The sequence below is a fragment of the Lacerta agilis genome, chromosome 8 (genome assembly GCF_009819535.1).
Source record: "Lacerta agilis isolate rLacAgi1 chromosome 8, rLacAgi1.pri, whole genome shotgun sequence".
Lineage (NCBI taxonomy): Eukaryota > Metazoa > Chordata > Lepidosauria > Squamata > Lacertidae > Lacerta > Lacerta agilis.
The window spans coordinates 52,372,148-52,397,413 of record NC_046319.1 but is presented as its reverse complement, the minus strand read 5'-3'; the positions used below and the strand labels follow the sequence as shown (position 1 = coordinate 52,397,413).

General features: G+C 45.3%; 3 protein-coding genes across 5 annotated transcripts in view; 1 reads left to right on the top strand and 2 right to left on the bottom strand.

Moving 5' to 3' along the window:
* Positions 1-3,994: 3,994 nt before the first annotated feature.
* RHBDL2 (rhomboid like 2) lies at positions 3,995-11,737 on the bottom strand. Of its 3 annotated transcripts, none has more exons than XM_033157465.1 (8): positions 11,373-11,737; positions 10,846-11,082; positions 9,158-9,309; positions 8,107-8,219; positions 7,254-7,354; positions 6,427-6,487; positions 5,397-5,458; positions 3,995-4,284 (listed from the first exon to the last, which is right to left on the bottom strand). In XM_033157465.1, the coding sequence occupies exons 2-8, from the start codon at positions 11,059-11,061 to the stop codon at positions 4,102-4,104; spliced, it is 888 nt and encodes a 295-aa protein (XP_033013356.1). In that variant the 5' UTR covers positions 11,062-11,082; positions 11,373-11,737; the 3' UTR covers positions 3,995-4,101. The 3 variants fall into 3 exon arrangements, with proteins under 3 accessions (XP_033013356.1, XP_033013357.1, XP_033013358.1); XM_033157466.1 differs by having other exon boundaries at positions 11,460-11,737; XM_033157467.1 differs by lacking the exon at positions 3,995-4,284 and adding an exon at positions 4,616-5,305.
* Positions 11,738-14,673: 2,936 nt separating this feature from the next.
* Positions 14,674-22,448, bottom strand: POLR2C (RNA polymerase II subunit C). Its single transcript, XM_033157463.1, has 9 exons — positions 22,298-22,448; positions 21,951-22,000; positions 20,925-20,993; positions 19,547-19,599; positions 18,812-18,940; positions 17,846-17,897; positions 16,724-16,892; positions 15,732-15,806; positions 14,674-15,090 (listed from the first exon to the last, which is right to left on the bottom strand). Exons 1-9 carry the CDS (start codon positions 22,381-22,383, stop codon positions 14,946-14,948), a joined length of 828 nt encoding a protein of 275 aa, XP_033013354.1. The 5' UTR covers positions 22,384-22,448; the 3' UTR covers positions 14,674-14,945.
* Positions 22,449-24,114: 1,666 nt separating this feature from the next.
* Positions 24,115-25,266, top strand: part of NUP93 (nucleoporin 93) — a 73,659-nt gene continuing 72,507 nt past the window's right edge. Inside the window, exon 1 of the mRNA XM_033157461.1 lies at positions 24,115-24,273. The gene's annotated coding sequence lies outside the window, so the exon portion shown is untranslated. The remainder of the gene's footprint in view (positions 24,274-25,266) is intronic.

The following is a 25,266-nucleotide window of genomic DNA, read 5'->3' as shown; positions in this document are numbered from 1 at the left end:
CATGTTGCCTTTGCTGTAGGAAAAAAGTTTCCCTGTGCCCTGCAGCAAAAGCTGTTGGATAATGATGGCTGGAATGGTATAAAGAGAGGAAGATATTCTGGCAGGACCAAATGTGTGCCAAGGAGACCAGTTTCAAATGTTATCTTCTCAGCCCACCAAATAACAAGGTGGGGGTACATCTTGGACTTACCAAGGTTTTTTGGATCTTTTAAATAGTTGGTGTTTAAATGCTTTTACTGATAATTTCATAGTTTTGTTGTAAACTGCTTTCAGGTTTGTTTGTTTTTGCAATCAAACAGTATATAAATTTTATGAAATAAATAAGTGTGAGCACCTTCAATTGAGCCCAAAAATGAGCTGGCAGCCATTCTGGACCAGTTGAAGTTTCCTAGTTGTCTTCAAGGGCAGCCATACATTACAGTAATCCAATCTGGAGGTAACCAGAGCATGGAATATTATGGCGAAGTCATCTCTGTCCAAAAGGAGCCATAGCTGGTGAACCGGCTGTAGATGGGAACCAGCACTCCTAGCCATCGAGGCGGCCTGGACTTCAAGGGACAATGTAGAATAAAAATGTTTCTATAATGCTTTAAAGTGTCTAAAAAACTCCACATGCTTCAAATCCTTCCAGTCCTCAGAAGATCTGGGCACAGGGTAGGTGGGGGAAACTTTGTTCCAGGTCCAAAAGGCACTACAGTGGTACCTCGAGTTACAAACATCTCAGGTTACAAACTCTGCTAACCTGGAAGAGTTAACTCGAGTTGAGAACTTTGCCCCAGGATGAGAACGGAAATCGAGTGCCAGTGGTGCAACGGCAGCAAGAGGCCCCATTAGCAAAAGCACACCTCTAGCTAAGAACAGTTTCAGGTTAAGAATGGACCTCCTGAACAAATTAAGTTCGTAACTAGAGGTACCACTGTACTGCTGTAGCCTGCAGCTGTGTTGCCCTGAGCCCCTGGAAAGGAAGGGAAATTATGCTGTCTGTTTCTTTCCAGGCAGGTTCCCACAAAGTCCCCTGAGAATAAAATGCAGTCTCGTAACACACATACACACCCATGCCCTGCCTGCAGCCTCTGGGAACAGTTTGTGTTTGCTGCATCACAGCAGGCAGATCAGCTGCTGGGTGATTCGTTCTTGGCTGCCTCTATCAGTTACCCCGCTCACCTTCCACAAGAGAAAGGCCCATCACCTGAAAGGAACAACAAACCCCATTTATTTTAATTGGGAGTGATTAAATTGATTAATAGGGTCATTAATTGAAGTGCCAATTGATGTTGTGAAATTGATGTTCAATTCACATCAGAAAACTCTGGGACCAAAGGAGTGGGTGTTTTTTTTATATATCGGGTTTCAGGTAGCCTAGCCTGCCTGGTTCTTATGCAAGGTTTGCCTTCAGTGAAATGGGTTCTTGCCAGTAGTTTACTTTGTTTAGAGCAGGCACTCCCAAACTCTGCCCTCTAGCTGTTTTGGGACTACAATTCCCATCATCCCTGACCACTGGTCCTGTTAGCTAGGGATGATGGGAGTTGTAGTCCAAAAACAGCTGGCGGTCAGAGTTTGGGGGGTGCCTGGTTTAGAACATGCCAGTAGAGTTAAGGGCCTAGTCCCATGAGATTTCCTGGTCACAGAAAATCCAGTTGACACCCTGGCAGCCTCCTCAGAGGGTAGGCTCCTATACTGTACAGGGTTAGGCTAGCTTGGCAGACTTATTCCACCATTTATTGCTTGTTTCTTCACATGGCAGACAACTAAGGCAGTGTCTTTTCTTTCACCCTCTGGAGTCCTCTCTCCTTGGAGCCTGTGCATTCTTTTCTTTGAAAGAGGAGGCAAGCAATATGCATCTACGCAGCTTCTAAATGGGCAGGGCCCACAGCGCAAGCAAGAAGGTTGTTGCTTTCTGGAAGAGAACAATAACTAAACACATTGCCAATATTTAAATCAGTTGGTTAGCTCGTTTCTTTTCACTGGTATTGAACAGTCCTGGGCGATCTGGATTAGACAGGCACACAATAATGGCACACAAAAATAATTAGCTGGTTTCCAATTACTAGCAAGCCATGAGCACCTGAAATTCCTCCCGCCTTATTAATTTGCACAATTTAAGGAACATATTGCAGAGGACAAGCAAACAACCAGATGGAGAGAGCTCCCAGCAGTGGATCAATATCATGTTCTGGCACTGAGTAGCAATCAATCGGTCACGTCCGATTTCATAGTTAAATGAAACAAGGCCCCAGCACAGTCAAATCCTCTGTGCCAGCCTCTCCACCACAGGCCTTTCAGCAACTGATTTCTCCCGTTTTTAAATGCAACTTCAGTAACCGAAGTTGGTGCATTGAATGACTCTCTTCCCCTACCCCATTCATTGAGTTACCTACTTCTATTATGTTTGCTGAATAATTCTACTGGATCTGGCCTCTCCTTGTCTTTCCAGGAAACAGATGTTCCCTGTTTTAGTATCTATGTTTGCAGAGAGTCAGGAACCACTTTTTGAGGTACACTGAGGGACAGTCATAGCTCAGGGGTATGCAGAGGGGCCCAGGTTCAATCCCCAATACCACCAGCTTGAGATTAACCTTATTGGCCAAGAACAGCTCAGGAGACAGAGCTGAATGCATTTTAAAAAAAGAACCTCAGGATAGTTGCTGCATAAAAATGGCTGGCTGGGGTAAAGGAGTTACTCCCAAAGTCTTCAAGTGCCTTCTGAATGGCCCTGCAGGAATCCTGTTTGCTTGGAGTCTGCTGCCCTTTCCCTCCTGACTCTATAAAAAGGACATGAGTCATTTATCCTTGCTCTGGCCAGGACCCCCTGACAGACAGCTTGTAATTATCATATCAACTCCCCACATGAAAAGGCAGTGCCACAACCGCTGAGGCTATTCCTGCAAACAACCAATCTCCCAGAGTGCATTTTGTAACACACCCAGTTTTCTTTCCCAAATATGCACCAACTTTCATATGTGCACAAGGAGTTAGCAAAATGTTCCAAAGTTTACCATTTTGTGCCTGCAATTCACAAAGAATGCCTGGTTAAAAGAGCCTAGCTTATTCATTAGTTGCAAGATCCAATGGCAAAAAGCTTTTCTTACCTAAAGTTGGCTTAACTTGCAGTGTTTTTTATATTAAACTGGCTGTCTAAACATTGCAATGAACACACAATGTAAAAGCCAGTGGATTAATCTTGACATTGGTTCTGTTAACTCAAGACCCCAGCTATTTGTCACCTCTAATCTCCTGCTACTTAGCGGGACAACTGAACCAGAACGAAGAACAGGACACCTCTCCTGTTGCTGGGAAGTTTTGGCAAGTAATCAGAATAATTTGAAGGCCAGGACTTTCCTCATTCAACATCAGAGATTCTGTAACATTAACAGTGGTGTAGAAGGGGAATTTTGTTGTTCTCTAGTGCTGTTCTCTAGTGGGAACTTTAAAGTGGCAACCAAGCCACTATAATAACAGTGCAACCCCACCCCCCAACCCAACAGAGTTGTTTCAAGAGGATACTGTGGTCAATGGTATAGAAAACCACTGAAAAGGCTGGGAAGAATCCACAGGGAAGAACTCGCCTACCCCTCTCTCAGTAATCAATGATCAAGAGCTGTTGCAGGCCTAAAGCCAAACTGAAATGGGTCTAAATAATCTGCTTCATCCCCACCCCACTGCCTTCCCCTAAAATTTCTATTTCTCTTGTACTGGTATCTGTAGTCGGAACATGTCAGACTATCTGGACAGAATCAGGCAAAACTGATCTCTTTGATCTCAAGAAGGAAGACATGATCACATCCAGGAACACTTGTGTCCAGAGAACGACAAGCTCATATATGAACGAAATATTATCATATTGTGCAAATGCTATGGCACAGCAAAATAATTCCAGACATAAGAAGTAATGAAAATGCCTTGCAGTTTAATATTAAAATACAAAAGAAATATTTTCAGAGCACTGTAGTGCAACATTTGACTTTGGCAAAATAGTGATTTTTTTTTAAAAAAAACAACAACAACGAAAAGCACAGTTGCAATGAAATATCACCCATAGAAAAGAAAATCACTTCATATTGTCCTTTAAAGCTTTGCATAGTCATTGTCAGGCAACGTGTTCTATTGGTTTGCTGGTGAAAAAAACACATTGAACAATACAGCAAACGCTACAAATGCCAAGTAAGCAATTATGCAGACCCAGAATCGAGGATCTTTAATGAAATTCTTATCAAAACAGCTGAATATGACATAGCCTATTGACATCCCAGCAAGGCCTCCGGCAATGTGGGCCACAAAGGAAACCTTAAGAGAGAAAACAAACACAGGGAGAGACTTGACAGGTGTTCCACTTTAGGATGGAGGATCAAGCAGTGGTCATGACACAGAGACTGCGAGTACAGAGCAGAATTGCCAGCAAGTGTCCCGCAGTCTGTACCGTGGAAGGTGGGGGCTGCAAGCAGGAACAATGGCCCCAGTCAAGGACTTTGCAAGAAGAGCTCCCAAGAGCTCTAACCCCTCTACCGACATGCAGCAGGCAAGAGAAATCCATTGTGCTATCAGGCGTAATAGGGCTCAACCTTCTCTCCCCCCCCCCCTCTTCCCCAAATCCATTCTGGAGGATTGGGAGAACTCCCAGGACAACATGGGGGTGGAGGAGACTCCTGGCAAGGAGAAATGCTTGCACTGATGCAACAGGGGGATACTGAATTCCTCCCAGGGAACCCACATAAAAGGGGAACCGTCTGGAGACTGCAAAGGTGAGGCAGGAGGACCCCACAACAAATGCTAGAGAGAGGCACCCACCTCAGAGTGAGCCACACATGCCCCGCACCCACCCCCTAGTAGAAACTGCTTTTAGTTGTCTTGGTTGCTGCTGGAAGCCAGGTCTCCCTTCCCAGGCACATTCTACAGACCCCCCCCCCCAAGTTGGGGACCCCCTTTCTGCTCTGCGTGGATCAAGAAAACATGCTGATTTCCTTCCTACGCATTGCCAGGCTGACTCAAGACCAAACGTCGCTTCCCACAGAGCATGCAGCCACTTGCGACCGAGTGCCTTCTCTTCAGGCTTCCTCACCCACCCACTTTCCTCTGCAACTTGCAGCATGCAAAGATCCCCTCAAGCTTCCTTCCAGTGTTATTTGAAGCTCCAAGGCAGCCACTGGGCTGGACCCGCAGGATAGGCCTTTCTTCATTCTAACCCTGTGCAAGGTGCCAGAGAGGAAGAAGAGAGAGCAAGAAGGAAGGCTGCAGGTAAACCATACAGTCCCAAAGGCCGACAGCAGGAAGAGCAGAAGGATTCAGCCCTTGAAGGAGGGAGGAGCATCTGGTGAAGGGAAATAAGAAAATGCCAAGTTAGTTTCCCGAAGCAGAAAGCTGAGAGCCCGGTGAAATTCTGCCACAGGAAACGTGCCTACCTGAGGCGCAGACTTATCTGGAATAAATCTTCTGTACAAAGCAAATCCCACATCAGTTCCAACTAGGAAAACAAGACAAGTGGTCAGAAGGAAACTGGGCAAGGCCTCAAACACTTCTGAGCACCCTCCCTTCTGGGAACCACTGACAGGACAGGACAGTGGAGCACAAGGGCCACATTGATGATGATGATGATGATAATAAACTTTTATTTGTATCCCACCCTCCCCGGCCAAGGCTGGGCTCAGGGCGGCTAACATCAAATATATAACATTGGTATAAAACAATAATTAAATTACCTCCTAAAAACAAGTCAGGATCAAATTAAAATCAAATTAGATGGGTTGGAGGTAAAAAAACGGGCATCACAGTATCACCTATGGAAGCAGACATTGAAAGTAAATCTAAAACTAATTTTATAAAGAAGTTAAAAGGGACAAATTTGGGAGGCCACAAAAATACTTTGCTATCACAATCACAGCAGGGGTGGATGGGAGAAGATTGGGGGGGGAGAATATAGTTGTGATCATGTCATCACAAGTGAGGAAGCACATAAGAGCAATCTTTTTATATATAAATCACAAATTTTCGAAGTTGGTAGTGGTGGTGCAGACCATTGTAGATGTAAGAAGAGCCTGAATTCTATGGCTCAGCCATAATTGCTACGCCTTAAAATGATTTTTACAACCAACTTAAGGAAGGGTCACCTTCTTTGAAAATAAAACAGTCCACCAGACTTTGTTCTGCTTCCAAACTGTGGATGCCAACGTTGAATTATTATTATTACTATTATTTTATGACTGTATTGAATGGTTTTCCGTTAGACATTCTGTGCTTTTTCAGGATAAAAGGCATGATATTAAACAGACTAAATAAGGAGCTATGTAAATAAACTATCACATAAAAGAGGAACTGTAGGCATGCCTGAGTGAGCATGGAGCAGAAAAAAGGAGGCCGACCTGGTAAATAATAATGGGCTTACAGACAGGTAGAGATATTAGATCAGAATGGGACACATTAAAAAAAAAATACCTATGAGGAGTATGGAGAGTAATCTGACAACTCCAAACAGCGGAATCATTTCTCGGAAGTTCTGTAAAGAACAAAAACATTAAGAAACTTTTGAACAACCCCATACCTCTTAAGGGTGCTGTTGGATGGCCATCTGTCATTGCAGCTTTAGCTGAGATTCCTGCATTGCAGGGGGTTGGACTAGATGACCCTTCGGTCTCTTTCAACTCTATGTTTCTATGATTCAGATGTTACCTCACCACCACCACCAAAACACATAAAATAAAGGGGAGAGAAGGTATGGGACTCCTGTATCTTTGAAAAATTTGGGTGAGCCTGAGAGATGGGTCCTGGAGGTATCTTGCATTTTCATACAATTGTATTATTGGAATAGACTTTGAAGGCGATTTAGTCCAGTCCTCTGCTCATCACCTTCTGGGGCAGCCTCTTCATTGGTTGACAACCTGTTGCCATTCAGGCCTTTCTTCTGGTTGCTCCCCTGCTATCTTTATCACCCAAAGTTCTACACTCGTCCTCATGGAGCAAAAGAGAATGAGAGTCTGCTCCACCTTCTGCTTGAGGGACATTCAATTTTTTTGAGAGCTGCTCTCCTTAATCTTCCCTTTTCCAGGCTAAACATGTCCAGCTCTTTCAACTGTTCCTCACAGGGCTTTGGTTTGTGGAACTAAGTGCCTAAAAGAATTGTTTCCCCATAGAGCAAAGAGAGTTAGGATTAGGCTTCGCACCCACAACAATACAGGTATGGTCTACCTTTGAGTAGTTATATTTTTACTGATACCAACCCCAATTGCAAGCAACTTCACTTGAAACCTGAGCAACCTCCTTACCACTAGAATATTCATGAAGTATCCTCCTATGAGAGCATAGACTCCTCCTGATGCTCCTACCAGGCCCTGGAGAGGATCACAGACTGAGCTTGCCAAGGAACCTGCAGCAGTAGTGGGGAGAAGAGGATTGTGGCAGGTGAATTACCGTATTGGCCTGAATATAAGCCGCACCCGCAAATAAGCCGCACCTTTAAAATTCAAGGGGGCGGGGAAGAGGAAAAGAAACCAATACTCAAATATAAGCCGCTCCCTTAAAATTGGGCTATAGGCTGAAAATCGCTGTGGTTGGTAGAACTGTAACTCCGAGCCCATTTAAGCCTTTGATCTTGCAAGCCCGCAAAAGTTACCGTACAATTGCTAAAATCGCAAATCGCTATTCAATTGCTACAATTCCACAGGCTCTCACACCTGTAAACGGCAAATGAACAGTCTCAAGCTGGCAAATTAGCAAGAAAACATTTTTTTTGTTCCATTTCACCGTATGTCTGTTTCAGCAGCGATATCGCAAAAGCCAATTTTTGGAAGGTCGCGGATTTAAGCCGTGCTTTAACTTTTCACAGTTGGAATTTTTTTTGGGGGGGGGGGGGAAGTGAGCCTTATATTCAGGCCAATATGGTAATAATGGCAATGCTACCTTCAAGCACTTGGCCTAACAGTCCACGCTTCAGCATCAAGAAACCCGGACATGCGCCTGAAAGTCAAAATGACCTTGCAAAATGCCACCCCTTGACTCATCGCCCATCCTCATGCCCATTGTCTTGTGCTCAGTGTCAACACTCAAGTCCGGCAGCTTCCCATAGAAAGAGGCATGACTGTGCTGCCCCATTTTCCAACCCCTTCTCTTCCCACTCACCTGCAAGCACTCCTGCCATATAGACCAACCCAACTCTGTGACCTTTGTGAACCAGTTCTAGGGGGATCCCCAAGAGAAGCTGCAGGAAGAGGTTTCCTAAGATATGCTCAATGCTGCAGAGGAAAAGAGCACAGGGAGAAGATGAACCAGCACTTATGTTTATCTTGATTAAGACAAAAACAAAATCCACATTCAAGTGCTGGAGGCTAAGTAACTACAGGTGCTGACAGACACAGGCCACTTACTACTCTCTTAGCCCTGAGCCATAAGGCAGTTTAGATCCAGATGGAAACTGAGACAAGGTCTCCAGCAAAGGAAAGACTTCAGGGACCCTGCTGCCCTTCTTTGTGGGGCACTCAACAAGTCACCCACTCAGTCACTTGTACCAGAGGGCCAACATGGCTGCGACTGAATGGGTGCTGCTCTAATGGCCAAGCCTCACAAAACTGGAAATCTAGAAGGTGCACTGCTGTCTTGAGGCTTAGCCAGAGAAGCACCATTTTAGGAGAAAGGTGTACTCAGGCTACGACTATTCAGAAGATCCTGGTGACCACTGAAGAATAATCTGTAACTCACCCCAGCTTCATTGAGGGGAAGACACTCATATAGCTTTACAGGTCTGGGATGATTCAGGTAGGTAGCCATGTTGGTCTGACACAGTCGAAATAAATTTTTTAAAAAATAAAAAATTGTCCAGTAGCACCTTAGAGACCATCTAAGTTTGTTCTGGGTATAAGCTTTTGTTTGCATGCACACTTCTGAAGTGTATCTGAAGAAGTGTGCATGCACACGAAAGCTTATACCCAGAACAAACTTTGTTAGTCTCTAAGGTGCTACTGGACAATTTTGTTATTTTTTAGGTCTGGGATGCACATTCCAAACCAAACTCTTTGAGATGGGAATCATTTCTTAACTGCAGCGATTTGTTAGATTCTGTTGCGCTTTCCAAAGTTACCGGTAACCCAGGCACTGATTATGTAGACCAGGATTTTTGTTTTATTTTAAACAGGCCAAGTCTTCTTCCCATCCATCAAAGCAATGGGTTGCTTACCCAGCATGCACCAGCATGTAAGACAAGAATCTCCAGGCTTCCTTCCTTTTGTCAGGCCTGTAAATAAAAGGACTGTTCTGGTTGCTTTCCCAGTCTAGGGTGAGCCACTGACTCTGGGGCTTCGAAACTGCGTAATAAATGAACACGGCCACCTAGAAAGAAACACAGAGAGAGTGGCAGCCTGGCTCCGACTGGCTCAGGGAAACAACGAAAGAGCAGAGCAGCTATTGCTGCCACCTATCTCTCACCCATATCTCAGAGTCGCCAGAACTTGGTGCATCCGAAAGTTTAGGAGCACAGGAAGTCTGCACCGAAGGCAAAGGGATAGAGGAGTCTTCCTTTATTCATTTTGCCTCTAATTATTTTTATTGATTTGTTACAAAAAGAAAAATGCAAACCTAACAAAAAGAAAGAAAACAGGAGTCTGTAAGGACAAAAGTCCAATCATCCAGCACAGCTCCAAAGAGATAATGAAGTATTAACTCATGCAAATGTTCCCTTTACAAATATTAAATGTTTATAAAAATAAAAGTATTCTTCACCTGTGAGTTTAATTATTATTTCAAATAAATGTTCTATGTTCCCTTGAAGGAGCCAAACATTTGCATATACTAGTGCCACTGAGTGACCACATGCCTCAATATTTGTTTTCCTTTATGGCAGGCTTAGCAGCACAGCAGTTGCTGCACATGCAGAGGGAACCTGGTTCAATCCCCAGAGAGGGCTGTGGGGGGAAACCCCCTCTCTGAAACCCTGGAGAGCCACTGCTGCCAGTCAGTGTAGGCACTACTGAGCTAGATGCGACTATCATTACTTGGTATAAGGCAACTGCTGCTAGTGTTCTATGAAATCTCTGAGTATGTGTTTCAAAGGAGGCTTGCTAAGCAGCCTTAGACAATATCTTAAACAATACAACTTTTCTATACACACAACACTTTCTGTGGACCAGAGGAACCCTGGCAGTCATGATTTCCGAACTCTTTCCCAAAGCAGACTGGAAAGAAACCTGCAATCCCTCAGCAGCAGTAGCTTTTTGGATGGGTAGGTGTCATTTCAGACCCTCATTGGACCATTTCTAGTTTAAATACAGTCACACAATTCATCCGAAGTCATGTAAACTAAGATCAGCAAAGCAAAATGTTTACTCCCCGTTTAGAGGCAGTAGTATTTCTATTGTCAATTAACCGACACTTAACTTGAAATGAACTTTATATGCTCAGAAAAGAGCATGTAAATATGCACATAGGAAGAAAGTAAGAATCCCTGCACACAGAAAGGTAGCAGTCATGGACTGCTTTTCCTTGACACAGTAGCTTTCCCAGCGCAAAGTTCCTGACAAGGCAGATAATTCATTTCAGCCATCCCACCCTTGCATTCAAAAATCATATAATTCCATGAAGGCTGCACCACGGCATGGGCTTTTTCTTTTCTTTTCTTTCTTTCTTTCTTTCTTTCTTTCTTTCTTTCTTTTTTGGTAAACTGACAGCTAGGTGAGCACCAAGTAACTGAATAGGGAGTGGGAACACTTTACTTATGACAGCAAATGAGACCACAGATTCAAACTGTCACACACACAGGGAAGAAGGCATCCTGGACTGTTACACTGTCATCCTAAATTGTGAAAAATAGGTTGGAATTTTAGGCGGGGGACGGAAGAGTTTTTAACATTTCCTGGGAGAGCTCCCTACCTCAGCCACGCTGATGCCCAGGATGAAGAGGGGCGGAGGGATGCAGTTGGCTCTCTCCAGATAGGTGGCCCGGGAATCCTCCGGGAGCATCCACTTGGACACCGTGGCGTAGAGGCCGTCGCAGCTCAGACAGGCCGCACGCTTCCGCCCTCCCTCCTCTTCCTCCTGGGACCGGGTTGCCCGCTCCTCCTCGGCGCGCAGCCTCTCCAGCTCCATCGCGCCCGTCGCAGCCTGCTCCTGCAGAACAGAAGAAGAAGAGGCGGGTCCCGTCAGGGAGGCTCCGGCTCTCCGCCAGCAGCTTCGCCCTACGCAGCCCAACCCCAAGCCCGCCCTGTCCAAATCACAGCTCGGCACTGGGCTCTCAGAGCGCGCCGTCGCCAGAGCGCACGGTGGCCAGAGCGCACGGGGCTGAGCGCCGCCAGGATGCGGGAACGGCGAGCCGAGGCAGGGCGCGGGGACCCCGTCTGAAGCAGTCGCCACCGCCACCTCCCGCAGAAGTACGGGGGGGGGGCTGTCTGATCGCCCACCGGGGCTGGACGGAAGGTGTCTCCGGAGGAGGCGGGCAGGGAAGCAGTCCACTACCACCGGTGGCGGCAGCCCCGACGAGCGCCCACCTGGAGTCGAGCGCGGCGCGGAAGCAGCACGAAAAGGCGGGCCGCGAAGGCGGAGAGGAGGCAGCCGCGCTCGCTCGCCCTCGAAGCCGGGGCGGCGCGCAGGAGGAGTCGCGATCGGGGCCAGGCGGGGCGAAGGCAGGCAGGCGAAGCGGGTTCCGCCCTAGGGGGTCCCAGCCAGGCAGAAAGGGAGCGCCTGCGAGTCCCTCCCTAGGGAAGTTAGACTGGTTTCCTCCTTGCAGTGCTTCCGCCCGCAGGTGAAGACAAGCTTTGGGGAACTGACTGGTTCCCTGCTGTTTTTGTTGTGATTGGGTGCTTGTCCCCGCCCCTCCGCCCCTGTTTTCAGTAGTTCTTGTTTTATCTGTGAGCTGCCTCGAGTCCCTGCCAGGGGGAAAAAGTGGGGCATAAATAAATATTACTATAGCACACTGGGGTGGGAGTCGTGAATCATGGACAAGGCAGGGATCCTCTGGGTATTTAGATAGAAGGAATGGTAAAGGCAACAGCAGCAGCAACAAACGTGGGTATCTGTTATCAACATGTGGGGCTGACACTGATGTTTATGGACCTATGGATTTTTACAGTGGGTTCCCAACAATGTGACTCAAATCACAGATCACATCTGAAAGATACTCGGAGTCCAGTGTGATTTTCATGCTCTTTATTCAGCTCATAGTAGTGAGGGATGCAGTTCCCCCCAAATGTTTGCTTTATATACACTATTTACACAATGGGCCCCATGTGATTGGCTAATTCCGGGATACTCCTGTATGCCAATCGGAATGCGGATTCACTTCCACCTGGAGCTGGATTGGGTGGCTCCTGCAGACCAATCAGACAGCTGCAATCTCAATCCTATTGTTCTGGGACCAGTCAGACTGCTGCAATCTCAATCCTATTGTTCTGGGACCAGTCAGACTGCTGCAATCTCAATCCTATTGTTCTAGGACCAATCAGCCTGCTGCAGTTTGGATCCTATTCAACTCAGTACATAACAACATCCTTACAATGAACCGCACCTCAGAAACCATGGATCCCGCAATGTGTTGTGTCACGTGTCATGGACGCTCATACATTTTATACAGGATACTCCTGGAAGTCATCATGCTCACAAACTGAGCAATAAAACCCACTTCATGGTGCTGGCATAGTGCAAAAACATGGATCCTCTGGATTTTTTATAGGGAAATCCTACAAAACAACAGTCCACTCCTTAACACTCCTAGATCAAAATATTGCAGCACAAAACTCTACCACAGATTTAGGGATTCACTGCCCTGCAAATGCAAAACATAAATCCAAGCCATAGATCCTTGTGAATTTTTGTGATTTTTCCATGTTTTCCCCTCAATGATGAAATCAGATTCTATCCACATACTAAACTCTGAAAAATCACAGCTGCTATAGAGCAGAGAACTATGAAAGGTATCTAGTGTAGTACTAAGTAACTTGTTGCAGTAATGAAGGATTTATTCTGAGGCAACTGAACTCCCCCCCCTCCCCCTGAATCTGTTTGAGGGCTCCCCACCCTCTGGAACAGAACTAGGGCAGGCATGCTGCAAAAGGGTAGGGAAGGAAAGGGGAAATTCCATTGCCAAAGTATAAATCCTTGCACTAATGGAACCGCTTTGAGGTTTTTTCTACAAGCGGCATATAAATTTTATGAAATTTTTAAAAAATGCACTCACTGAGCAACTCATTTGCAATTGAGTTAAAATTTCCTTTCCCTTCTCATTTTCTTTGTATTCCATTCCAGATTTTGGGGGGCAGGCAGTTAATATAACAAAGAAATTCAAAAATAGTGTGTTTTAAACTCATTGGGCGTTACTCAGTGCAAATTAAAATATTTAGGCACAAATATATCCAGAAATATGAACAGTTTATTTTGAGACAACAATAAACCTATTTGGCAAAACATTAATAAATAGGTGGAAATGAGGGAATTATACTATATTGGACATTTTGGCTATTACTTAAACGAGCATTCTCCCCAAATTAACAGATCTCCCTTGCTGCTACATGCAAGAGGTAAAGTGTGTCAACTTACAGAATCACTTCCATGACAACAAAGAATGGGTACCTGATTGCCACCCAAGGAAGGATTTTTACAGGTACTTTGCTTCAGCATTCATCCAACAAAGTAAGGATGCCCTCTAGTGAGCATTTACAACAGCACAACTCATCAGGTAGGTAGACCTCAGTAGCATCCTTAAAAGAACCAAGGGACCATTTGGGACACACTTATGGATGTGACCTGCTCTTGCATAACTCACAATATAAATAAGAGAATCAGAGAATCCTGGAGTTGAAAGCAACCAGCAGTCCTCCTGCCACTCCACACTCCCAAATTCTTATCAGGGTGGTCCTCCATCCCTGCAGAGCTAATTTGAGGGTGCAAGGGAGAGGAGGGGGAAGTTCCTCCTCTCCCTTGCACTCCTGGTGCACAACTCTCGTCTGAGGGTTAGGGTTTTTTAAACCATGCTGCAACCATTTTGAAGCCTGGGGGCTTCTCACCTGTGATTCCCAACCTTCACATTTTGTTACACGTTTTTATGGGGGTGTTTCAGTGTTTGGGAGGAAGGGTAGGATAAAGATGGCACAAACAATGGAAGTCTATTATGCACCCGCAGTCATTCCCACTTCGCAAATAGAAGGGGAATGGGGAAGAGAAGGGCATGGAAATTCTTGTTAAGTTTTAACAAGAATGCTCATCATTTTCCCAGCTTCCTCTTGTTCTGCAACAGGGCTAGAACCGTGTTGTTTTTCTAAAACTTTTGCTCAAGCTACTAGATTCCTGCATTAGAAGTTACAGTTTTATGTTCTGAGCTTTGCTTTCCAGACCTCCCTGGTCATAAAAACTGCTGAAAGGGAAATTGTCAGAGCGACAATCTGCAACCTTCATTAATTTAATGTTGGCTGGAAAGAAATCAGTGCTTTGACATCTCCTTCCCAAGGCGCCAGACAAGCTTTCACACATGGTTAAGCGGGGGGGGGGGGGATTTTTTTATTATTATTCCAAAAAGTAATAAATGCAAATGCTATCAAACAACAGTTGCATAACCTGTACATCTGCTAGGCAGGGGAAGTTTGCTTCAAAAGCCCAGGTAGGGCAAGAACAGAAGGCAACCTGTGCTGTTGGGAGGAAGAGAGTGGAGGAGGGCCTTGTGCACAACCTTCTTCCCAACACACACTGGAAAACAGGGAGAGGAAAGGAAATAGTTCTCTGTAGGGAAAATGGCAAGCATCAGCCTTCCCCCCAGCTTGGTGCCCTCCAGCTGTTTTGGACAACAACTCCCATCATCCCTGACCATCAGTAATGCTGGCTGGGGCTGATGGGAGTTGCAGACCAAAGCAGCAGGAGAACATCAACAGACAGTCTTCCTCAGAGGCTGGAAGGCAAGGATCAGACTCTGTCTCCATGCCAACAGTCTCCTGACTAACATTGTAAGAGTCTCAGGAACTGGTGCTACTCTGGGGGATGGAGAAGACTCAGTTTATGGTCAGCACATCGCTCTGGATCTCGTGGCTCAGCTGGGTTTGGAGATCGCTCAGTTTCTTCTTCAAGCCAGACAATGCAGAGAGGACGATGGTCTCAGGACGCAGGGAGCCACAGGACTCTACGTTGTAGTAAAACCTGAGAAGATAAAGAGGCCAGAGAGGTTTTCAGAGAGAGATGCTCTTTGCTCGAGCCCCAGCACACAGTAAGGAAAACTCAAGAGAACTATCTTCATGGCACCGCTTATTAAAAGAAGGATGCACTGGAACTCAGTTGTTTCTGAATGTCTAAAAGTGCTTCAGTGGAGGCTGGTGACAGTCACTCGCCAGGGAAGAAGAGGTGCTCTGGGTTATGCTGGGAATGTATACACAGTCAGACCACTAGTCCCAGCTCAACATTGTCCAAAATAGACTGGAAGCAGCTCTCCAGGATTTAAGATAAAGGACATTCCAAGTGTTCATCTAGAGATGAACCTGGGATCTTTTGCTTGCAAATTACGCTCTCCACCACTGAGCTACGGCTATAACACAATATTCAACATACAGATCATAGATATATGTAGAGAAAGTGGATAGAGAAAAGCTTTACTCCTACTCTTGTAACAATAGAACTTGGGGACATCCAACAAAGCTGAATTTTGGGAAGATTCAGGATAAAAGAAAATACTTCTTCACACAGTGCATACTTAAACTGTGGAATTTGCTATTACAAGATGTAGGGGGCAAAATAATGTCACACATACACACATCCAGGTGCTGGTAAGATATCACACTCCTCACCTCTCCGGCTTTCCATTGGGATCATATGGAGCCTGGGCTTCATCTTCATCAATTTCAGAGTATTCACTCTTTGGCCTAGAATAGAGACATAACATTTCCAGAAATTTTGAATCCATAGGGAGAAAACAAACTACCCCTCATCCCATAAATATTGGGGAAAATAGGAGGAAATGCAATACAAAATTTGTTCAGCACATTTTACAGATTTTATTGATTTAACCTTGCATTTCTCTCACCTTGATTGCAAACAGAAAATGACAGATCAGGACAACCAGCTGGAGGACAACTCCTCACCCCCATTTTGGGGCATCTTTGTGTGGATGTGTAAAAATTTAATCCACAGGGCTTGCCAATCCCTGTTCCTTCCGCATAATGTTAGATGTAGAGTTTGCAATATACCCTAAACAGTTTGCTTTCATTCGAGCTAGAGATACAGTGGGGAGGAAGAGTTTGATTTGTGTTTTAACATGAACTTGTTACTCCCTACAACAGTTTGAGAACTGAATCACAAAAAATTGCACCTCTCCAAATTTTGTGATGCAGTTCTTGAACCAAAATCCATGTACAACAATCCGTTTATTAGCATAAAGTGTACATAAAAATGCACATTTGTACAGTGGTCCCTAAACTTCCCCCACCCCCTCACAGACCATTTGAAAACTGCTGAAGGTCTTGGCAGACCACTCAATGATCTTCCCGTCTGTTTTAGCAATTGTAATGTGCTGTGCCAGGTAACATATGATATTTAATTGTATTTTTACAAACATGTTATGAACCACCTGAATGAAGTCCCAGTTTGAGAAACTGGAACATTGCCTGGGAAAAGATGTGAATTAGGTGTTAAAATGCTGAGGAACATTCTTCAGAACTTTTTTTTTTTTTATAAACAATGTAGAAATCTGGTCAACTGAATTTAAGAGTGGAAAAACGAGAAACAGAAGTTGACAACTTTGTGTCTTCCCCACTTGAACAGCCTCTTTATGGAAACCCACCATTCCTCTGGTTTAGGGTAGACGGTGTGGCGCAGGGCATTATCTGGGTCGTACTCAAAGGCCACTCCTGCTGTGGGGTTCCACTTGGCGTGCTCCTTGCCAAACCCCTTCTTGGCATACGCTCGCAGCCTCAGTTCCTGGCCTTTCCGTAACTTGACAATGAGGATGTCTAGAAGAACACACACAGAGATACACTGGTGAAGAGGTGGAAAACAGCTGTGATGCTTTGTACCTTCAAAATCACCTCTCACCCGAAGTCCAAATGGGGGTGTATTATCGTGGGGCTGCTGGGGCAGGGATCTTGGCATCTAGTTCAACGACACTCCCTCAATACCAACAGTTGTGCTGCTCACGCAAAGGTGGGAGGGGACCTACATGGACCATCTCTCATCCCATGTTGAGTAACACATGTATTAACGCCTATAGAGCCCTGAGGTCTCAAAGGCTGTGACTGGGTAAAATTCAGGAAGAATCAAACAAAGAAGTCTAGTTTGATCAGAGAATCCAGCTCTGTTCAGGCATGATTCCTGGAAAGGGTATCCCATCTTCATGTTTCCCTACTCATATACAGTGGTGCCCCGCTAGACAAATGCCTCGCTAGACGAAAAAGTCAATGGAGCTGCTTCGCAAGATGAAAAATTTTCGTCTTTTTTCCGTTTAGCGGAGCGCGGCTGTCATTGCCGCTTCGCTAGACGAAAAAACCACTAGACGAAAAAATTCGTAGAACGAATTATTTTCGTCTAGCGGGGCACCACTGTATGTGCATACGGATGCTGGGAATGGAGCTCCCCCTTGCTTCACCTTACACAAGTTGCTCCTCATGTAACAGACCTTCTCTTAAACATAATGTACAGATGAATATGTCTAAAGAAAACAAACACAATAGATGAAGATGTCTAAAGAAAACATACACAATTGCCTTTGGGAGGCTAGGGGCTCAATCCTGCCATCTAAAGGCAACTCTCACCAGAAGCCAAAATATGGATGCATTGTGGTGGGCTTCTCATAGGTATCCATACATATTACACAACCTGGTACAGCATCAGTTGCATCAAAGGATGGCTCCATAGAGATAAAATGCAATCACATTGCCTGTAGATTGCCTTTGGCTTGGGTACCTACCATCCTGTTCAACGTAGTCATTAGGGTCATTATCTCTGCTCCTGGACGTCACCTGTGTGGAGCCAAGAGAGGAGAAGAAGAAGAAGAAGACAGTTTGCATCTTCTGAAATTAAAAACTGAGTTCCTCACTTAAACACAAGGACTGCAGAGTTGGATCAGAATACCACTAGATCCCAATCTGCTTTTCTCCCACCCTGACTTAGGAGCATAGGAAGCTTCCTTATAATGAGGGAGACTATTGGTCACTCTAACCCAATACTGTCAACACTGACTGGCAGAAGCTCTCCAGGCTTTCAGACCTCTCCAGGGTTCTTTCCTAGCCCTACCTAGAGATACAGTTGGGGGTTAAGCCAGAGGCCTTCTGCAAGCAAAGCAGGTGCTCTATCACCGAGTTACAGCCCTGGTGTGTAAGGCATCAGGCGTCATATACACGCAGGTCCTGCTGTCCACTTGCTCTGCGAAAACTCACTGCACATAAAGAATTATGCCCAAAGCTTGCTAAAAACAGCAGGTTCAGATTCAAACTCCTGAACATCGGGAGTTTGCTTGCTTCCTTATTTCCTTACATATTTGTGCTTTGCTGGTGGGTGGGTGGGTGGGTGGCAGCCATTTTTGGGCAGAAACCATGCAGGGAGGGAGGGAAGGAGGAAGTAAGCAAGATCAAATGAATCAGGTTTTTTCCTTTGTTGGTTGGCTACAGCCATTACAAGAAGAAACCATTGAAAAATGGAGAGAGATTCGAAAAAATCCAGATTAGAAATATTGACATAGGAAATAATGGAAATCATGGACTAGTTATGCAAATGGTTGCCAAATGAATAGAAACAGCATGTACAGTATTTTGGGGTACCTTTGAGGCATTGTCCTCTCTTATTCCTGCACTAGAGCTTTCCTACATTTCTTCAATTTGTACAAAAAAGACAATTAAGAGACTTTGCAGAGATAGAGCAGGAACTCTGTACTGACCGGTATAACTCGGGGGTTGTTGGAGATGAGGTCACGTGATGTGACGTGGCGGGTCTGGTCTTCATTGCATCGGACATCAAGCGTGAACTCCACCGAGCACTCAGGACAAAATTCATCACAGGTGCAATCCTGAAGGGACAGGAAGGAAAACAGGACAGGGTGGTCCAACTGCAACTCGAAACATCGCCCATTAAATCAGTGATGCTGTTGCTCTCCCACCCCAAGAACTAGAACACAGGAACATCAGAAGAACTCTGAAGTGGATCAGAGCCCATGGCTCATCTAGTCCAGCATTCTGTTCCTACTGTGGCTGAACAGATGTTTATGGGAAGATGCAAGCTGCCCAAGAAAGTATGACACAACATGTCAACATGAAAGTATGACACAACATGATCTAATTTCCCCACAAACTAATCAGAATTAATGTTCAACCAATGGCCGAGGTCATCTAATCTTCCTGCAAATTTTATGCAAGCAAATCAGGATGTCTGTTTGATATACTGGTTGTCTGCAAGTAAGCAAGGAATTAGAAACGATACACTCCTGGATCCTTTGTGGCTTCCTGAAGGATACTATGCCGTGGTGGCCAACAAAGGAGCAAAAGAGATGTGAAGGAAGTGGTCCATGAGAGGCACCTTTGAAGTGGTGAGGGAGGCCTTTGGCCCTCTGTTTCCAACTCCCTTTCCACAGTGATCCTCCAAGAAATCTAGTTTACTGACTAGGGTCAAGACTCACCCGAGAATACTGCAGCTTATCAACAACATCATCACTGGTAAGTGGGATCAAACCTAAGAAGGAAATGAGTGAAAACAGCCATGTGAGGGTTGGAAGGCAGCCAGCCAGTCAGCACCAACAAACAGAGTTTCCTGTTCAAATTTCAGACACTAAAATAACTTTTGTAGCTCACAGTATCCCAGAGGTAAAAAAAGAAATAGCTCCAAAGACAAGAATGGGGTGGGTGGGGAAACAAACCTCAACAAGGTACTGAAAAAACATCTGATGGAACTTAATAAAATAGTGAAATGCCCAGCACGTCTCTCTTTTTTTAATTTGGGGCTTGACTCTTTTGGGGGAAAGATCACAGTAACCAAGGGCCGCATCCGGGGAAAGGATAGAATAGAAAAACAGTAACACAAAGATGTGGGAGAAACCTAAGAGCTAATTTACCTGTATGGAAAAACTGGCACACCAAACCAGCCCTTCCAACCCTGCACTCATTCCTCTCATTTTTCACTCTGAACTGTATAATAATGACAGGCTGGTGGTATTCTAAAATTGGGAAGCTGTTGGCTTATATGGATGAAAGATTTCTATGAAAATATGAGCTATTAACAGGGCTTGAGCTACAAGCAAATCTACGGAAATTACGTACAGCCTGATCAATATATGTCAGGTCTTACACTTATACCACCTGAAACCTTGGAGAAGGCAAGCTGCTCAACCCTTAATTTGATGACTGACGGCCACTCAAATCAGTATGGCAAGATATTGGAGATCCCTAAAGACTGCTTATATGCAGATTTGATCAACAACTTTGGGAATGAGCACTTATGGAAAAGCTGGTGCAAGTCATGCAAGAGAAAAAGGAAAACGATCTGGTAACTTTTATGCAGTTTGGTTTAAATGTATTGTTTTTGCAACAATTAAAATGCACAAGGATTTATAGAGAGACACTTTTAATTCCTGTTGCTGAAGTATCGTTATGATTTCTAAATAACAAAACGGCGTGCCTCTCTTCCTCGTTTCTTTATGTACCTTATTGTATCTCATTGATTATATCTGGAAAATAGTAAAATAAAATAAAAAGATGTAGGAGAAAGAGGCAATGGGATGATGGGAGTTATAGTTCAGCATTTGGAGGGCATAATATTGGCAAACTGTGCAACCGCTGTACAATATTTTAAAAGTTTGGGTGCTTTATAAGTGATAAGTAAAAAACAACAGGCACATGAATCTCATGAAGTGGACTCTGGAACGCAAAAGCTTCTACCATAATACTAGTCTTCAAGACACCACAAGACTTGCTGCACCACAGGCTAATGCTGCCCCTCTTTAAAGAGTAATGAGGGGTTATATTTTTTGTTTTCCTTCATTTCATCTTCTGCGTACTCACCCAGCCTGTGTGCAATGAACTCATCATGGAGTACGGAGGAGTTGGCGTCTATCTGGACCCAGTCTATGGCTGCAAACAAGACAGTAAGAACCCAAAATGAGAAAATACTTTTTCACCCATCAACGGTAAGAGAATGTGTGCTCTGAGGCACATCTACATTTCAAACTAGGCTTCTCCCCTAGTGCTCTCCATATGTTTCGGATTACAATTTCGGTCAACTCCAGACAGTACAGCTACATGATGCTGGGGCTGATGGGAGTTGTGTGGGCTATGACAAACCTAAATTGGTTTGGTTGTAAAGGGTGGCCCCAAGTTCCTTTGAGAACTGCAGACTGGGGCGATGCTGAAGGTTTTCTGTTAGAGATCTGGAAGAGGACTACAGTTCTGGAGGGCCTTGAGAGAAGCCTTGGCGGTCCATTTTAGTATAGAGCTTAAAATTTCAATGCTATTAAGAGAAGCATGCAAAAGCACAACTTTTTCTGAGTAATACATTCAAATCTAGGTTACTGACCAGGATGAATAATATTTTTTCCTCTTTCCTTGCAAAAGAGCTTGAAAATTGGGGTCTTGGTGGAGCACTTAAATCCCCCCTTCAGAGCCAGCATAATAAAAAGTGCTGTATTTTGAAGACCCCTAAGAAGCCCCAGACCAAGCTCTGGAAAAAGAACTCCTTTAAACTGTATTCTTTGGGGTGGGGGAGTTAATTAGCATACTGCACCAGTGCCATAATGTGAAAATCATGGTCCCTAAGCCAGGACTTTGTTAGCCTGTTTTATAAATCCAACCCTGGGAAAAACTGCCTCAATCTCCAGTGTCAGGGAAGGGGGAAATCAAGTGCAAGGCCAGGTTCAGATATCTTAACCTTTCTGTGGACTACCTGAGTACAGCTTGCGGACCACAATATCTGAAATAGGACAGAAAGATCTTGTGTGTGTATGGTGTGTGTGCATTCACATCAGCATCTTTGATCAGCCTAGCAATATAATTATCTTGCAAGAAGAGACAAAATATAAAATGGAGAAATACCTATGATGGGAACTTCAGCAATGAAGACTCTCCTGATGGAATTTGCTACTCTAGAATAGAAAAAAAAAACACAAAGTGTTTATACGATCTGAATTGTATTTCTGAACCATCCATCCACAGCTGCTACCCCCAATAGCCACGCGCTGCCCGCCCCGCCCCCGTGGGAGGCCGGAACCCCCTGAATCCTGAATGCCCCCCAAAGCTCTTCTCTCTTCGATGTGCACGCAGTGAGTTAAGAGCGGGGTTCAAGGCGCGCGGCAGGCTGGTAGCGCGGCCCGAGAGGAACCCGCCTGGGGGAGGCTTGCGGAGGCCCCGACCCCACTCCCGTAACCCCCGCCAGTCCTCACGCCAGGTCGGTGTTCTCGATGATGAACTTGACGTTCTCGTCGCTGAGCTCCGTGATGCGCACCGTCGGCTGGTTGGCGTAAGGCATGGCGAGGCCGCCCGGCAGGAGCACCAGGACCTGGAAGAAGAGCGGGGACAATTCCTCGGCGCCTCCTGCCTGGGAGACGCGCAGCCCAGCGCCGGCTCACGGTTCCTTGCTCGCCCCCCAGCGACCCGGAGGACCCGGCCTGGGCGCCCGCCTCGTGGTCGCTGCTCTCTCCCCTCCGTGGCTCTGGTGGGCCTTGGTCTGATCTTTGCTCTCCGCTGCAAGCCAGGGGATGTTTCCCTCGCCTGGATACGTGGGGTTGTGGTTGTTGCTGCAGCTTCTCCTCCTTCATCTGCACATGGGACACAAACTCTGTCAATAATCACAGTTGGTTGCTTATTTATAAAGACCTTGGAGTGCTTCAGTTGTTGTTGTCCTCATATTTATATCCCACCTTTCCTCACAGTGTGGCTTGCATTAAAAGCATCACACAATAAAACACAATTTCGGTAACAAAGCATAGTGCACAACGACTTTGCTATCATTTTGTTTCCTCCAGATGCTTATTCCACAATGTGTAGAATGACCCAAGATCTTGTGACTGGTCTAAGCACTTGTTGCATTTCATAGCTAGAAAGCTTCATAGGGTATCTTGTGCATCACTATTTATTCAACAAAGAATGGAGGTGGTTTTACCACAATGAAGTGGACTGTGGTCTTGAAACCATAATGAATTTGTTACAGTGCAATCCTATATTCTGAGTCTACAGTATTCAGAAGTAAGCCACAGTAAGGTTACTTTGCCTGTATGCAGGATACACTCCAACGTCCACAGTTGGGCATCTTTCTTAGGACCAGCCTGTAATAAGAATATTAAGAACAAAATAAAAAATAAAAAAAATCCTTCCAGTAGCACCTTAGAGACCAACTAAGTTTGTTCTTGGTATGAGCTTTCGTGTGCATGCATGCACACTTCAGATACACCGAAACAGAAGTATCTGAAGTATCGGTGTATCTGAAGAAGTGTGCATGCACATGAAAGCTCATACCAAGAACAAACTTAGTTGGTCTCTAAGGTGCTACTGGAAGGATTTTTTTTGATTTTTTTTTACTATGGCAGACCAACATGGCTACCTACCTGTAACAAGAATATTAATGTCTTTTATATATATAATAAATGTTCATAAGTGTGCCATAATATAAGAATTGATAAAATATATGTGCATAAGATTGCAGCCTTAATATTTGAGATGCCACTGCAACACTGGATGCAATAAATCTTTGCTCTGTATGGTGGGGTGCTGAGCCTTCTGGTAAAAAACATTTCAATATATTTTACTGCTTTTTCTCTGTCATTCTGGTTTATTTTGTACATTTTAATGCTACGGGCATTCCTTGATTTGTTACTATTTTAATATCGCCTGTTTGAAAGGTGGCTTGTCCTAAATCTATAAATGAAACATTTCCGTTTTAAGCTCCTATTTGATTGATGAATGCAGCAGGAGCATCTTTGTGGGGGAGGGAGAATAACTGCTCCCTTCCCAAATCTCCGCAAGAGATATGAAGCTCTTGGGGCCTCCTGTCTCCATGGCAACCAAGCCTGGCTAGTAGTGATTGTAACCGGCGGGAGCGTGGCTGCCTCGCCTTCGCTCACATCCGGGCATTTTCGACAGCCGCTGACCCTCCATCTACCTCCCGCGGTCGTGAAATGAAGAGGTTGCTTTCCGGATCTACTCTAAGCAGTGGGACAAGTCTTATGCCCCCGATTTATTTATTTAACAAACAAAAACTGTCCGCTTTTCTTAGTGCCTTAATAAATTTAGCGTGGAAATAAGGGGGCCGCGGTGGCTGCTGGGAGAAGCCGGGCTCTCGTCCAATCAGAGCGCGAGGCGGGGATCAGAACAGCGTTGACGTGACGGGCTCGCAGCGGACCGAGGAAGCGGAGCGAGAACGGTAAGAGGCCGGTTGGCTGGGGGATTGCGGGGAGCGGACCCAACTGAGGGGAGCTTTAAACCTTAGCCTCCCTCACGCGTGTCTCCACCCGGCACGCGTTTACAGCCCCTTCTTTCCTTCCTCAGCCGTAGGCCCTAGTACCCGGATGTGCCGCCTTTCCACCCTTCCCGCCCTGCTTTAAGGTGCCGAACACCATTAACGCCGGGGCAGAAGGAGCCGCTTGACGCAGCGTCCTGCTTCCAAACAGCTGTCGCTCACTAGATAGCGGGGTTACAGGTGGGTAGCCGTGTTGGTCTGCCATAGTCAAAACAAAATCGAAAATTCTTTCTAGTAGCACCTTAGAGACCAACTGAGTTTGTTCCTGGTATGAGCTTTCGTGTGCATGCAAGCTCATACCAGGAACAAACTCAGTTGGTCTCTAAGGTGCTACTAGAAAGAATTTTCGATTTTGTTTAGATAGCGGGGGTGAGGGTTTCCCTTTCCTGCTTATCCCCAACACCATGGAGAAACTGCGGAGCCAGACTACCCCTGTACTTGGAAGCTCTATTTTGAAATCATTGGCTAACAGTAGCAGATGACCCTCCTCCTCCTCCTCTTCCTCTGTGGATTTGTCACCAAAACCACTTAGGCTGCAGACCTACACAGGTTTAACTGGAAGTACGGCCCATTGAGCTTACTTCTGAGTAGACATGCAAAGGACTGTGCAGCCACTGGTAACCGTCGCCTTGGATTTCTCTAAACCTCTCCTAAAGCTGCCAGTTCTGCCCGTAAAAGGTGCGTGTTTAATCAACGGTTCTTCCAGATAAAGTAGGTGATGGAAGAGGCTTCACCTGAGACCATGATGAGCCACTACCAGCACAGAGCTAGATGAGCCCAATGGTCTTCAGTCTGTATGAGGGAGATTTTGTATGTTCACATGGCTATAGTTAGATACAACAAATTCTTTAAAGCAGAAGTTGTGTGCTTTGTCTTGTCTTATGAACTTATAGACTT